The sequence below is a fragment of the Oncorhynchus mykiss genome, chromosome 14 (genome assembly GCF_057628025.1).
Source record: "Oncorhynchus mykiss isolate SJ-2025 chromosome 14, ASM5762802v1, whole genome shotgun sequence".
Classification (NCBI taxonomy): Eukaryota; Metazoa; Chordata; class Actinopteri; order Salmoniformes; family Salmonidae; genus Oncorhynchus; species Oncorhynchus mykiss.
Window position 1 is genome coordinate 4,959,760 of NC_143035.1, and position 14,444 is coordinate 4,974,203.

The window sequence follows — 14,444 nt, forward strand, 5'->3', positions numbered from 1 at the left end:
CTTCTAGGCATCTAGGCTCCCCCCAGTAACACACCTTCAGATCTACACCTTCACTATACCCCAACCCTAACCCTACCCTAAACTTGCTTGCAGCATGTCCTTGAGTAACATCCACTGTTCAAATGTTGAAATGACATCTGTCGATGCAGCGTCTTCGCTCCTAAACATTGGAGTAAACCATTTTGTGGTGTCAACCGTGTTTCACGAGGAACCAAAACCACTGAAAAGGAAACAGGCCCGGAACGCGACCCTGCTGCAACCAACACAACTGATGATGTGTGCAGATTAAGTACACTGTGTCACCTGATTTATGTATGTGTGGGTGTGTGGGTGTGTGTGTTTGTGTGTGTGGTGTGGTGTGGTGTGGTGTGTGTGTGTGTGTGCTTGTGTGTGTGACAGTGCAGTAGGGGTTTAATTGTGAGACAACAGTGCAGTCATGTGTTGTGCGTTTCAATTGTTGAGCAGAGCCTGTTGAAGGTACAGACACCCTCATGGACTCATACATCTCCTGTTGCTGGCTAGTGCTCTACCTTTTCTTTGGTGAGATCGTCATCTTAGTAGTCTGATAAACAGTCAAATCAAACCAACCGAAAAAAAAAGCACATTTTTGGTAAGACTCCTTTGATATCATCTCTTTCTCCGTTGTAGGCGGTGGTTCTACAGTAACCATCCAAGGCTATGTCGGTGACATTGTGACCCTAACATGTAAGTATGACGCCCGGCATTATGGTACGCTCTCTGTCTGCTGGGGTCGTGGTCACATCCCCAACAGCGGCTGTGGCAATGAGGTCCTCAGGACGGAGGGAGTCAAAGTGACCCACAGGGCTTCGGTCCGGTACAATCTCCAGGGTGATCTGAGGGCAGGGGATGTCTCTCTGACCATCACCCAAGCACAGGTGAAGGATTCTGGGTTATATGGCTGCCGTGTGGATATACCTGGATGGTTCAATGACCAGAAACACCATCTGGCACTTGTCATCATGCCCGGTGAGCAAACAATTGTGCGTTTAAGCCATTTAGTCATTTAGACAGTCATTTCATTAGATCAAATTAAGATTAGTTACAAGGTTTGCTGAAAACTTTCTGTAGAGCAGGGAAGGCTATCTATGCAATGTCAACAAGACTAACTTGCCCATCATCTATACTTATCTAGTGGGGGGTAAGCTGAGCTCCCCTTGTTTCTTGGAAACCATACACAAAATGTATCAAATATTTAGGCAGAGGTCATCATTTCATGGAGTATGTGATTAAAAAAAACACATGGAAAAAGATAAGTCCAAGAGGTTTCATGATATCTTTGTTATTATTTTATATATATATTTCCCTTGACGAAGTGATGCTGAATGTAAAAGAAAAAGCTCAAATCATTCCATTTGAACCTATTTCAGCTCCTGAAACAACACCTGAACCGTGGATCCCTAGAGAGAGCACAACAGTTGGCTACCCTAAAGGTACTATGTTTACAATCGCTATTAGTTTGTGTTAAATGCAGTGGTGGAAAAAGTACCCAATTTTCATACTTGAGTAAAAGTAAAGATACCTTAAAACTTCTTCAGGATTGATGGGTCCCCTGCGGGACGGTTGAGTTAACGTAGGCTAATGCGATTAGCATGAGGTTGTAAGTAACAAGAACATTTCTCAGGACATAAACATATCTGATATTGGCAGAAAGCTTAAATTCTTGTGAATCTCTAACTGCACTGTCCAATTTACAGTAGCTATTACAGTGAAAGAATACCATGCTATTGTTTGAGGAGAGTGCACAATTTGGGCAGTCTTGATACAACAGTTTGAACAGAAATGCAGTGGTTCATTAGATCAAATTAAGATTAGTTAAAAGGTTTACTGAAAACTTTCTGTAGAGCAGGGAAGGCTATCTATGCAATCTTGACCATTGTCTATACTTATCTATAGGGGAGACTTGGGGGTAAGCTGAGCTATCCTTGTTTCTTGGAAACCATACACAAGATGAATCATGTGACCAAATATTTAGGAAGTGGGCATCATTTCATGGAGTATGTGATTGAAGAAACCACATGGAAAAAGATAGGTCCAAAAAAACACATTTTCACCAAATTAATTTATTGTGTTAGAGGTTTCATGATATCTTTGTTATTATTTTATATATATATTTCCCTTGACGGGGTGATGCTGAATGTAAAAAAAATGCTCAACTTACCCCACTCTTCTCTACGTCAAATTCAATCAGTCCATTTGAATCTATTTCAGCTCCTGAAACAACCCCTGAACCGTGGATCTCTAGAGAGAGCACAACAGTTGGCTACCCTAAAGGTACTATGTTTACAATGGCTATTAGTTTGTGTTAAATGCAGTGGTGGAAAAAGTACCCAATTTTCATACTTGAGTAAGTGTAAAGATACCTTAAAACTTCTTCAGGATTGGTGGGTCCCCTGCGGGACGGTTGAGCTAACGTAGGCTAATGCGATTAGCATGAGGTTGTAAATAACAAGAACATTTCCCAGGACATAGACATATCTGATATTGGCAGAAAGCTTAAATTCTTGTTAATCTAACTCCACTGATCTAATGTGTTATATTCTCCTACATTCCTTTCACATTTCCACAAACTTCAAAGTGTTTCCTTTCAAATGATACCAAGAAAATGCATAACCTTGCTTCAAGGCCTGAGCTACAGGCAGTTAGATTTGGGAATGTCATTTTAGGCGAAAATTGAAAAAAAAACATTACGGATAGCCAGCGGCATGCTCCAACACTCAGACTTAAGCAGTTCTTTCAAGTCTTTTTTACTTAAGTACTTTACACCACTGGTTGAATGCACTGTTGATCGCTGTTAAAATCGTTACGCAAATATATATATATATATATTGTTTTACATTGAACCTTTATTTAACTAGGCAAGTCAGTTAAGAACAAATTCTTATTTACAATGACGGCCTACACCGGCCAATTGTGCGCTACCCTATGGGACTCCCATTCAAGGCCGGTTGTGATACAGCCTGGATACCATGTTGATGCAATTGGATTATGTTGATACATTACCGTAAGTAGAAGTAACTAGGAAACAATGTCCAATGCCCAACCAGTTTATGTGTGGCGGGATTATTTAACGACTGTATCAGAAACACTTCCAATAACTGCTGTCTCATCTACTTGTCAGAGCAAACCACAACAATGCAGACAACAATGGGTTTGTCAGGTAAAATCAAAATCACCTACTCTATTATATTACATCCTGTATCACTTTACAAGGTACCATCTAGAAAGATCTAATAGAGGGAATTAATCCTGCTTAATGGCCTTTTTTAATAACTCGGATAACTGTGTTGTCTCCAGTACCTCCAGACCCTCCCAAAGTGGCAATCCGAGAAATATCAGCTAGGTCCATCTCTGTATGGTGGAGTGCTGGCTTCGATGGAAACACCCCCATCACAGGTTTCCACCTGGAATGCAAGAGCCAATCGGGTAAAATAACAGAAATAACCAGACTTGCACTTCCTAATAGCTTGAATGAATGGGTAATACCAATAGTACAATTTGAATGTTTACTCACTCTTCGTAATTTTTTGCTGAAACAGACTCCTGGGTAGATGGAGTACAAGGCAGCAATATTCTGCCTTGGAAGAGAGAGACCGCTGTCAATGACCTGCGACCCTTTCACACCTACAACATCCGCATGTTCACCAAGAACGACATGAGCTTGAGTAAACCCAGCAACGAGCTCACCATCACCACTAAGGAAGCAGGTATATCCCCTGATCAAACAACCTGAGGCTAAATCTCAAATGAGATTGACCGCCTCTGTCACTGTCTCTGTCATCTCTCTGTCACTTCGAGCTAAGTAAATGTCATCATTTGTAAAGTATCTGAAAAATATGTCCTCCCTCTAGCCCCTGATGGTCCCCCACAGGATGTGAAGCTTGAAGCCCTTTCCTCCCACAGCATCAGAGTCACATGGAGGGTACCTTGCTTTTTTTACCTATTTTTTTGTATTTGTATTTGTATTATTTGTGATTAAATTGTCTTGTCCTCTTCCCCGTGCAGGCCCCTGAGTTGTCCCTCCAGAACGGGCTGATCCGGGGCTACCAGCTCCGCTACGGTGAGTACAGTCCCCAAGAACGGCTTCCTGTCAGGGTGGTGCATCTGATGGACGGATCAGAGAGCTTCACCATGAACAGCCTGCAGGAGGCGACAAAGTACAGTGTGACGCTGCACACCATCAACAGAGCAGGCCTGGGGCCGTCTTCACAGGAGCTTGTCTGCTCCACTCTGACTAATGGTGAGGAGAGGTTTTCAATGGTTAGCTTTTGTGAAGTGAAGTGGAATTACGACTTGCCCCCTAGTTATTAGAGTAAGGAAAATGCACACATGAATTGGTTATGTGCATGTATTCAACTACCAATGTACTTATCTTCTTTGTCAGATGATCAGCAGCATATGACAACAACTCAAGCAACAACAGCACTTCAGACAGGTGATAACCTGACTCCAACAGTTTATTGGGAGAGATTTTAACTATGAGAAAATGAAACTGCAGTTGAATATAGGCTCCTTTCCACTAGGTGCTATTGATCATGTTAACCTGTAATGTCTTTCAAGAACATTCAACCTCAACCATTGGGACAACAACCTCTTCAACTGAGACATGGCTGCTTGTCACTGACAGTCCCACTCAAGGTAGGCTATCGTGTTGCTTTTCACCGTGCAAAATTATACAACCCAGAGCACAACTCTTCAATTCCTCAAAATAGTAAGCACATATTCACTTCCCCCTAACAACAGACTGACCAGCTTCTCATCTCTTTGTCCTGTTTCCTGTACCATATAGGTCAGAGGGTAGACGACTTCTCAACTACTAGAGCACTAAGTAACTCTACGACTGACCCAGCATTGAGTAAAAAAGTGTGTTCACATTTCTGTATTCTATACTTGGATACTTAAAATGTGCATTGTTGACAATATTATTAGTACCAAACTAATAACTTGTGCTTTTATTACAGCTGGGTACTGAGGAACAGAGCGGTCATCTTGTTGCCATCCTAGTGCCAGTGCTGGTGCTGGGGCTGCTTGTTGTCATGGCGATCATATGGCAATTTAGGCGTGAGTAAGCCTACAGAATTATAGATTATCATATGGATCCCTTTTCAGATATTTTTGATTCTCTCCTAATCTATCCCCTTCTCTTTAGGTACCACATTGAAAAAAGGCAACTGGAAAATGTAAGCCTAAAGTAATAAATACCGATATCCCACTTTGTCATTTGATCTACGTATAGTTCTACACGTCCCTCCCCGGTACTACATTTTCTCATCTCTCTCTCATTCAGATTATGGAAGAACAACGACTTTCTGTCCTTCGGGGACTCCGAGCCAGCACTGTAGAGACCTCTGGGATGTTAGAATTCCAATCAAGATCATGCAGTGGTCACCGTGGAGTTAACATAAAGAGTAAGATGATATATATGATTTCAACTCTGCCATAGTGATAGGAAGTGTTACTAATCGACCGGGGCCTCCCACTGAACTGATATTGAAAGAGTACTTATCTTACAATGAGATCAACTGCAATGTACACGATGTGACGTTTGTGTGCACATGTTAATAAATGCTTGCTTATAGCTCGCCTGACTCTTTTTTTTATGGGCTCACGCACGGATACAGTCACTATTAACAATTTCATGGGTCCAGTCGTTGTCAATACTTTCGTGGGTCCAGTCGCTATCAACAATTTCATGGGTCTAGTTGCTATCAACAATTTCATGGGTCTAGTTGCTATAAACAATTTCATGGGTCTAGTTGCTATAAACAATTTCATGGGTCCAGTTGCTATCAAAAATGTCACGGTTCCAGTTGCTATCAACAATTTCGGAAACACTACAGCACATTTACAGCAACACTTCAATACAACATCCAGTCTGTCCTAACTATAGCCACCAGGGGGGTAGAGACACATGGTTGTATAAGAGGGGACTTCGATTACATTCCAGTGTTCACTCAGCCCTCTTTCTCTCAGAGCCTTCATGCATTTCTCCAGGGGCCAGCTCTGAGACTCTCTGAGGCGCTGTAGCCCGCTGGATTTCCACCCATCTGTCCTGTAAATCTCGCAATTGGTCTAATTAATGTGCTGAATGTGGAGATGTGTTACCTCTGTGGAGCCAGGCCCAGGCAGCAGCTGTTACTGAGGGAGTTCCCCACAACGGGGGAGCGGAGGGGGGATACCCACCCAGGCCTCTCCCCACTCGCTTAGCCCCCCCCCCCCATGCAGGGCCCACACAGTGGAGTTAGGATGGAGGGATGGATGAAAAGATGAACTGATGGATGGACGGATGAATGTCCTCAGTGACAGATAATCGGCTAAAGCTTCTCAAGCATCATCCAAATACTTTCTTTACTCAAACCCTCCTTGTAGACCAGTTTCTGAATATGGAAATAATCAACAAGTTACAAGTTGCTGGACCATGCCACTCCAGGCCATGGGGGAAAATCCCTGTCTTCAAAATTCTTCACCTCTTCCTACCCCTGTATTCCAGCTAGAGCATGAACCATGGCATTCAAAGAAGCACGTGTTGTACGGCTGGTGCCAGGAGTTTGTTTGTTACCCATAGCAGTATGCTATACCCCTCCACTCTCCATGCCACGCTGTGACTATGGCCTAAACACACTGGTGCCACATCCCTCCTCTCTGCCGGAGGACGTCCTTCTATCTCTGCCTCGGTCTGTCTCTCTGTAGTGTTCTCTCTCTTTCTTTTTCTCTATTTGTCTCTCTCTCTCTCTCTCTCGCATTCTCTGTCCTGTCCTATAAAAACATACAACATTGATCCCTCAGTCCTGGGGCCCTACTTCCTTCCTTCCATCCCTCCATCCCAACCCCACTGATTACTCAGATGAAGGGTAGATAAACAAACCGAGGGATGGGGGGGCAAGACGGGTCGAGGAATGGCGGAAAGGAGGAGTGGCGGGGTGTCTTTGATGCAGTTGAACGCACATTCAGATTGATTAGAGAGAGCTTTGATCGGTCATGGAGCCACCAGCTGATGGAGTCTTGGCCCCACTTATCCTTGCCTGGTCCCCATGGCCCTCCTAGGCCACTGCCTGGCACCCAACCAAACTAGAGATGAGGAAACAGAAGGATGAGATGAATACAAACACACTTTATTTCAACAACAACTCAAGCATGAGCTACTCTTTCTCCATCCGCAACACTGTCTCACACCCCATCCCCTTCAACCTCCCTCCCCTACCTAATAGAATCCAGTGGTAGTTGGTAGTTCAAGGCCTCAGCTTTTGCATGCAGGTGGGTGGAGTGGATAATGAGTTTAGTGGTGGGGATGGAGTTAGTATGGCAATACATCAACACAATGGCTTTGGCCACATCAAGGCTCTATGGTTCAGGAAGGGGAAGCTATGTACTGTACCACACACACCAAAGCCTGAGCTCCATCCATGGGGGGAGGGCTGGTCTACAGGTCTGACTGTCCCAGCTCGGGTGAATGTCCCTGGGCCTGAGGAGAGCCAGATGTTGCCCCTTCTGGAGCTCCCTATAAAGTCCTGAGGAAGGAGCAGATGAGAGCAAGAAACGGAAGGAAAGCGAAAGATGAGGGGGGCGTGGGCAGAAGAAGAAAGAGGGGAGGTGGCTGGGGGAGAAGGGGCTGGCTTTTCCGTGATGAAAGAAACCTTAATAGATTCAACATAAGGTAGACCCCTAAACACAAAGGAGGGGCATACTAACTTTTCAAATTGTAGTAGCAGTACAACTTGTGCCAATGAACTGAAGAAATACATGGATACCCTCAGGATAGGAATAAGACAGACTGGTGGGATAGAGCGGTGAATAATTCTATTTTTCAGAAGAATGCACTCAATGGATTGGGAATGAACCTTTTAGATGCTGTTTGAGAAGAGAAAAAAGGGAAATGATAGACTACATGGATAAAAACAAAATAATAATTGCTTTGCTTGCTCTTTGATGGATTGACCATTAGGGGCTTTACTTAGTTGTCTATATCGCAGAAGTGCATAACATGTTTCTGTGTATAATTGTGTGTGTGTGTGTGTGTGTGTGTGTGTGTGTGTGTGTGTGTGTGTGTGTGTGTGTGTGTGTGTGTGTGTGTGTGTGTGTGTGTGTGTGTGTGTGCGCGTGCGTGCGTGTGTGTGTGCGTGCGTTGTTGTGATTAACCAATCTTAGCCAGATGGAACGCTTTGCACATGATTGAAGGTCAGACATAACAGTTACCATGGAGACATTGCCAAGTTAGACTAAACGGGGTGGTTCTCCTCTATCTTCTCCCCCTACGGACCGCCATCTCGAAGAGTGTGTGTGTGTGTGTGTGTACAGTATATGTGTTAGTGTTGTGTATGTGTACAGTATATGTGTGTGTGTGTGTGTGTGTGTGTGTGTGTGTGTGTGTGTGTGTGTGTGTGTGTGTGTGTGTGTGTGTGTGTGTGTGTGTGTGTGTGTGTGTGTGTGTTTGCTCTGAAAAAAGCTCTATTCAATTAAACTTGGAATGCAACATTCACACGGGAACATATGAACTCATCCACATTTAACCGCAAAATGGTTTGGGTGTTCAGTGTGTCCGTTTATGCGTGCGGTCGTGACTGGGGGAGAAACGTACAGACTAATGTTTCACTATTGACAGAAGACACTCTGTCGTTTGTAGTTCTGTTACCAAACTAGTCTGTCAGCACACAGTGGACTTGCATTCCAAGTTTGATTGAATAGTGCTTTTTTGAGAGCAAACTACACATACACACAAACATACACACACACACACACACACACACACACACACACACACACACACACACACACACACACACACACACACACACACACACACATACACACACACACATACACATACACACACATACACACACACAAGCATTAATGAAAATTCAGCAAGTTACAGTTCAAAAGAAGGCCATGCTTTTGGGTAACTTCACACTTCAAAAGCCCCAAAACACTTCTGCTTTTCTACAGTGGGCTAAGTGAGAATCGTGTTGGGGGGGGGGGGGGGGGGGGGGTAAAATCTTGTAATAGGCTCTGCAGTGTGTTGTGGATAAACCATCCGGGAAAGAGATACGGACATGAAGTGTGTGTGTGTGTGTATGTGTGTGTGTGTGTGTGTGTGTGTGTGTGTGTGTGTGTGTGTGTGTGTGTGTGTGTGTGTGTGTGTGTGTGTGTGTGTGTGTGTGTGTGTGTGTGTGTGTGTGTGTGTGTGTGTGTGTGTGTGTACATGCAAGCGAGTGAGCGAACAAGCGTGCGTGTATGAACTCGTAGCTTTATAGTTTTACTTGGCTGATAGTCAGTGAAAATCTGAACCTTTTCAAGGCTCAAGTTTCCATAGAAACAGTTGCAAGTTTTTATTGATGTCGTTTGTCAAATAGTAAAAAAAAAAAAATCATTTTGGCAATCACTGAAGACAGAAATAGAGATACCGACATGCTACTTACTTCCCTTTGTGCAGACATAATCCTTACATGCATTTTTATAAACCATATCTCAAACCATTTATATCACATGCCTCTTCTAATTCAAATAGCATTACATCTGGTGTAAATCTGGTTAGATGTGTTTCCCCCACCATCACATCCACTGCTTAGGGTTTCTCCTCACCTGCCCTCCAGGCAGTGTTGGGAGCATTTGGAAAAGGGTTGTCTGGATGGAAGACCTGTATAGACTGACAGGGAGGATAAAGCTTTGAGATGAGAGGAAGTGGAGATTGGATAAGCGATCAGCTGAACTGCCTGGTAATGGCTTTCTTGATAGAGAGATGGAGAGAGAAAGAGAGGGACAGAGAGAGAGGGGGGATAGGGGGGTGGTAATCTCATTGCAGGATTAGTCGGTGTTATTAACGAGGCCCATGCACCTCTCTCTCTTCCATTTTTTATTGTTTTATTCCCATCATCTTCCATCATTTTCCTCTCTTCATTCTTCCCTCTTCCTCTATTTCTTTTGGTCCTTTGGTCCTCCCTGCTTATCTCTCTCTCTCCCTGTCTCTCTCTCTCCCTCCCTCTCTGTTCCACATCCTCACCCTCTTTATCACTTCCCTTTTCTGTCTCTCTCTCCATCCATCCATCCCTCCCTTCCCACTTCCCCCTCTCCTCTATCTCTCTCTCTCTCTCTCTCTCTCTCTCTCTCTCTCTCTCTCTCTCTCTCTCTCTCTCTCTCTCTCTCTCTCTCTCTCTCTCTCTCTCTCTCTCTCTCTCTCTCTCTCTCTCTCTCTCTCTCTCTCTCTCTCTCTCAGATGGTAATGCTGCTACACAGCTTCCTCCTCATGCAGAAGGAGATTGGCCCACGGTGCTGCATTATGACTTCTTTTTGTAATATTCTTGACACCTTTTTTGGGAGGGAGAAAACGATCCGCAAATGATCCTCTGTGCAGTGTGTGTGTTTGGTTTTACTATCCTTGTGGCGACCAGAAGTACTCACAAGGATAGTAAAACAAAGAAAAGACATACAAGTGGGGATATTTCGCTGGTCCACACAAGGAAAAATGCTATTTTAGGCTTAGGAGTTAGGTTTAGAGTTAGGGTTAGAATTATGGTTTGGGTTATGCTTAGGCTTAGGGTTAGGTTTACAGTTAGGGGTTTGGGGATTGGGGTTAAGTTAGGGAAAATAGGATTTTTAATGGTAATCAATCTCATCATACTCATATTTATAATCGTATGCATTTTATCACACTTGATAGGCTACTCGTATTCGGATTTACTTGTGATCGGAAAACGCGAAAGTGCGCTATACATGCCGGTAAAGCCTTTACATCAAGTGTGCATTACTGCGCTATCACTCAGATTGCGTCATTATGCTCCTTCACACACATTGTTCAAAAGTAAATGACCCCAACAGATGAAAATACACATTAGGGCTATTTACTTACTCAGTCTTATTCAGTTATCAATGAAATAGGCAAATATATACACTAATGCAGCCTGTATTTGTTCCAGACACTGATCTAGATGAAGGTCGACTAATGCAGCCTGTATTTGTTCCAGACACAGATCTAGATGAAGGTCGACTAATGCAGCCTGTATTTATTCCAGACACAGATCTAGATGAAGGTCGACTAATGCAGCCTGTATTTATTCCAGACACAGATCTAGATGAAGGTCGACTAATGCAGCCTGTATTTGTTCCAGACACAGATCTAGATGAAGGTCGACTAATGCAGTCTGTATTTGTTCCAGACACAGATCTAGATGAAGGTCGACTAATGCAGCCTGTATTTATTCCAGACACAGATCTAGATGAAGGTCGACTAATGCAGTCTGTATTTATTCCAGACACAGATCTAGATGAAGGTCGACTAATGCAGCCTGTATTTGTTCCAGACACAGATCTAGATGAAGGTCGACTAATGCAGCCTGTATTTGTTCCAGACACAGATCTAGATGAAGGTAGGCTAATTTGCTTGCCCCATATATTGTTTTGAGAGCAGCAAAACTTTTCTCTCCCGACATTTATACCACAAAATTTGTATGATCAGAATAAACTATCTACATTCGTAATTGCATTTTTTTATGCGCTGTCCCTCAGTAAACATGTCTGGGCCATAATAAATCATAGCAGCAAGAATCATGGGCTTGGATCACGACGTAATGACAGAAATAAGCAATGGAATTATTATACTGAACAATATAAACACAACATGCAACAATTTCAACAAATTTACTGAGTTACAGTTCATATAAGGACATCAGACAATTGAAATTAATTCATTGGGCCCTAATCTACGGATTTCACATGACTGGGCGGGGGAGCACTAGGGAGCCACTGGTGAGCCAGGCCCAGCAAATTAGAATGAGTTTTCCCCCACATTGTGTTGTGTGATAAAACTGCACATTTTAGAGTGGCCTTTTATTGTCTGAGCACAAGGTACACCTGTGTAATGATCAAGCCATTTAATAAGCTTCTTGATATGCCTGTAAAGGTTTTCTTCCGCTGAAGGAGAGGAGGACCAAAATGCAGCGTGGTTATTGTTCAACATCTTTAATATAGACGATAACCGAGAACACTACAAAATACAAAACAATAAATGTGAAAACCGAAACAGTCCTATCTGGTGCAATGACACAAAGACAGAAGACAACCACCCACAAAATACCCAAAGAACATGGCTGCCTAAATATGGTTCCCAATCAGAGACAACAATAGACAGCTGCCTCTAATTGAGAACCAATCTAGGCAACCATAGACCTACAAACTACCTAGAAAGGAAACAGCCACATAGACATACAAAAAAACCCTAGACCAGGCAAAACACATAAATCCCCCATGTCACATCCTGACCTAACCAAAATAATAAAGAAAACAAAGATAATTAAGGCCAGGGCGTGACAATGCCGCCAACTGTCAGGTGGATGGATTATCTTGACAAAAGAGTAATGCTCACTAATAAGGATGTAAATGTAAACAAATGTGTGCAAAAACTTTGAGAGAAATAAGATTTTTGCGAGTACGGAACTTTTCTGGGATCTTTTATTTCATCTCAGGAAACATGGGACCAACACTTTACATGTTGCGTTCATATTTTGTTCAGTATACATGGACAGACAAAGTAGGTCTACAAAACAGCGGCAAGTAGACAGACAAAAACATCATTAGCAAAGTCGACAGGAAATAACTAGATTGAACAACAATGACTAGCTACGGATTCTGATTTATGCATCATCTTTGGAGAAGGGGAGACTTGTGCCCTGAGACGAGTGACTGAGTGAAACAGCCACTTGTGTGTCTGTCTGGGGAAATGACAGCAGATGGAGAGATGCTTGTTCTAATCCAATCATTGCAGTAGGCTCAACCGATACCCCACCCAATTTCTTTACAGACCGAAGAACTAGCCAATAGTTGTAGGGAGCACTCAGCACTTCCCTGTTTGAGTGAGAGAAGAGTACTGGCAGCTGAATATACAGTGCCTTGCGAAAGTATTCGGCCCCCTTGAACTTTGTGACCTTTTGCCACATTTCAGGCTTCAAACATAAAGATATAAAACTGTATTTGTTTGTGAAGAATCAACAACAAGTGGGACACAATCATGAAGTGGAACGACATTTATTGGATATTTCAAACTTTTTTAACAAATCAAAAACTGAAAAATTGGGCGTGCAAAATTATTCAGCCCCTTTACTTTCAGTGCAGCAAACTCTCTCCAGAAGTTCAGTGAGGATCTCTGAATGATCCAATGTTGACCTAAATGACTAATGATGATAAATACAATCCACCTGTGTGTAATCAAGTCTCCGCATAAATGCACCTGCACTATGATAGTCTCAGAGGTCCGTTAAAAGCGCAGAGAGCATCATGAAGAACAAGGAACACACCAGGCAGGTCCGAGATACTGTTGTGAAGAAGTTTAAAGCCGGATTTGGATACAAAAAGATTTCCCAAGCTTTAAACATCCCAAGGAGCACTGTGCAAGCGATAATATTGAAATGGAAGGAGTATCAGACCACTGCAAATCTACCAAGACCTGGCCGTCCCTCTAAACTTTCAGCTCATACAAGGAGAAGACTGATCAGAGATGCAGCCAAGAGGCCCATGATCACTCTGGATAAACTGCAGAGATCTACAGCTGAGGTGGGAGACTCTGTCCATAGGACAACAATCAGTCATATATTGCACAAATCTGGCCTTCATGGAAGAGTGGCAAGAAGAAAGCCATTTCTTAAAGATATCCATAAAAAGTGTCGTTTAAAGTTTGCCACAAGCCACCTGGGAGACACACCAAACATGTGGAAGAAGGTGCTCTGGTCAGATGAAACCAAAATTGAACTTTTTGGCAACAATGCAAAATGTTATGTTTTGTGTAAAAGCAACACAGCTCATCACCCTGAACACACCATCCCCACTGTCAAACATGGTGGTGGCAGCATCATGGTTTGGGCCTGCTTTTCTTCAGCAGGGACAGGGAAGATGGTTAAAATTGATGGGAAGATGGATGGAGCCAAATACAGGACCATTCTGGAATAAAACCTGATGGAGTCTGCAAAAGACCTGAGACTGGGACAGAGATTTGTCTTCCAACAAGACAATGATCCAAAACATAAAGCAAAATCTACAATGGAATGGTTCAAAAATAAACATATCCAGGTGTTAGAATGGCCAAGTCAAAGTCCAGACCTGAATCCAATCGAGAATCTGTGGAAAGAACTGAAAACTGCTGTTCACAAATGCTCTCCATCCAACCTCACTGAGCTTGAGCTGTTTTGCAAGGAGGAATGGGAAAAAATTTCAGTCTCTCGATGTGCAAAACGGATAGAGACATACCCCAAGCGACTTACAGCTGTAATCGCAGCAAAAGGTGGTGCTACAAAGTATTAACTTAAGGGGGCTGAATAATTTTGCACGCCCAATTTTTCAGTTTTTGATTTGTTAAAAAAGTTTGAAATATCCAATAAATGTCGTTCCACTTCATGATTGTGTCCCACTTGTTGTTGATTCTTCACAAAAAAATACAGTTTTAT

At 43.0% G+C, this 14,444-nt stretch overlaps 1 protein-coding gene across 1 annotated transcript; it reads left to right on the top strand.

The window, feature by feature from the left end:
• The first annotated feature begins 287 nt into the window (after positions 1-287).
• LOC110488586 (uncharacterized) lies at positions 288-5,596 on the top strand. The gene is made up of 15 exons (XM_021560850.3): positions 288-540; positions 649-987; positions 1,389-1,451; positions 2,230-2,292; positions 3,140-3,178; positions 3,316-3,444; positions 3,558-3,725; positions 3,870-3,940; positions 4,024-4,258; positions 4,403-4,453; positions 4,579-4,656; positions 4,808-4,881; positions 4,980-5,079; positions 5,168-5,198; positions 5,306-5,596. Exons 1-15 carry the CDS (start codon positions 492-494, stop codon positions 5,358-5,360), a joined length of 1,545 nt encoding a protein of 514 aa, XP_021416525.1. The 5' UTR covers positions 288-491; the 3' UTR covers positions 5,361-5,596.
• The last annotated feature ends 8,848 nt before the right edge of the window (positions 5,597-14,444 follow it).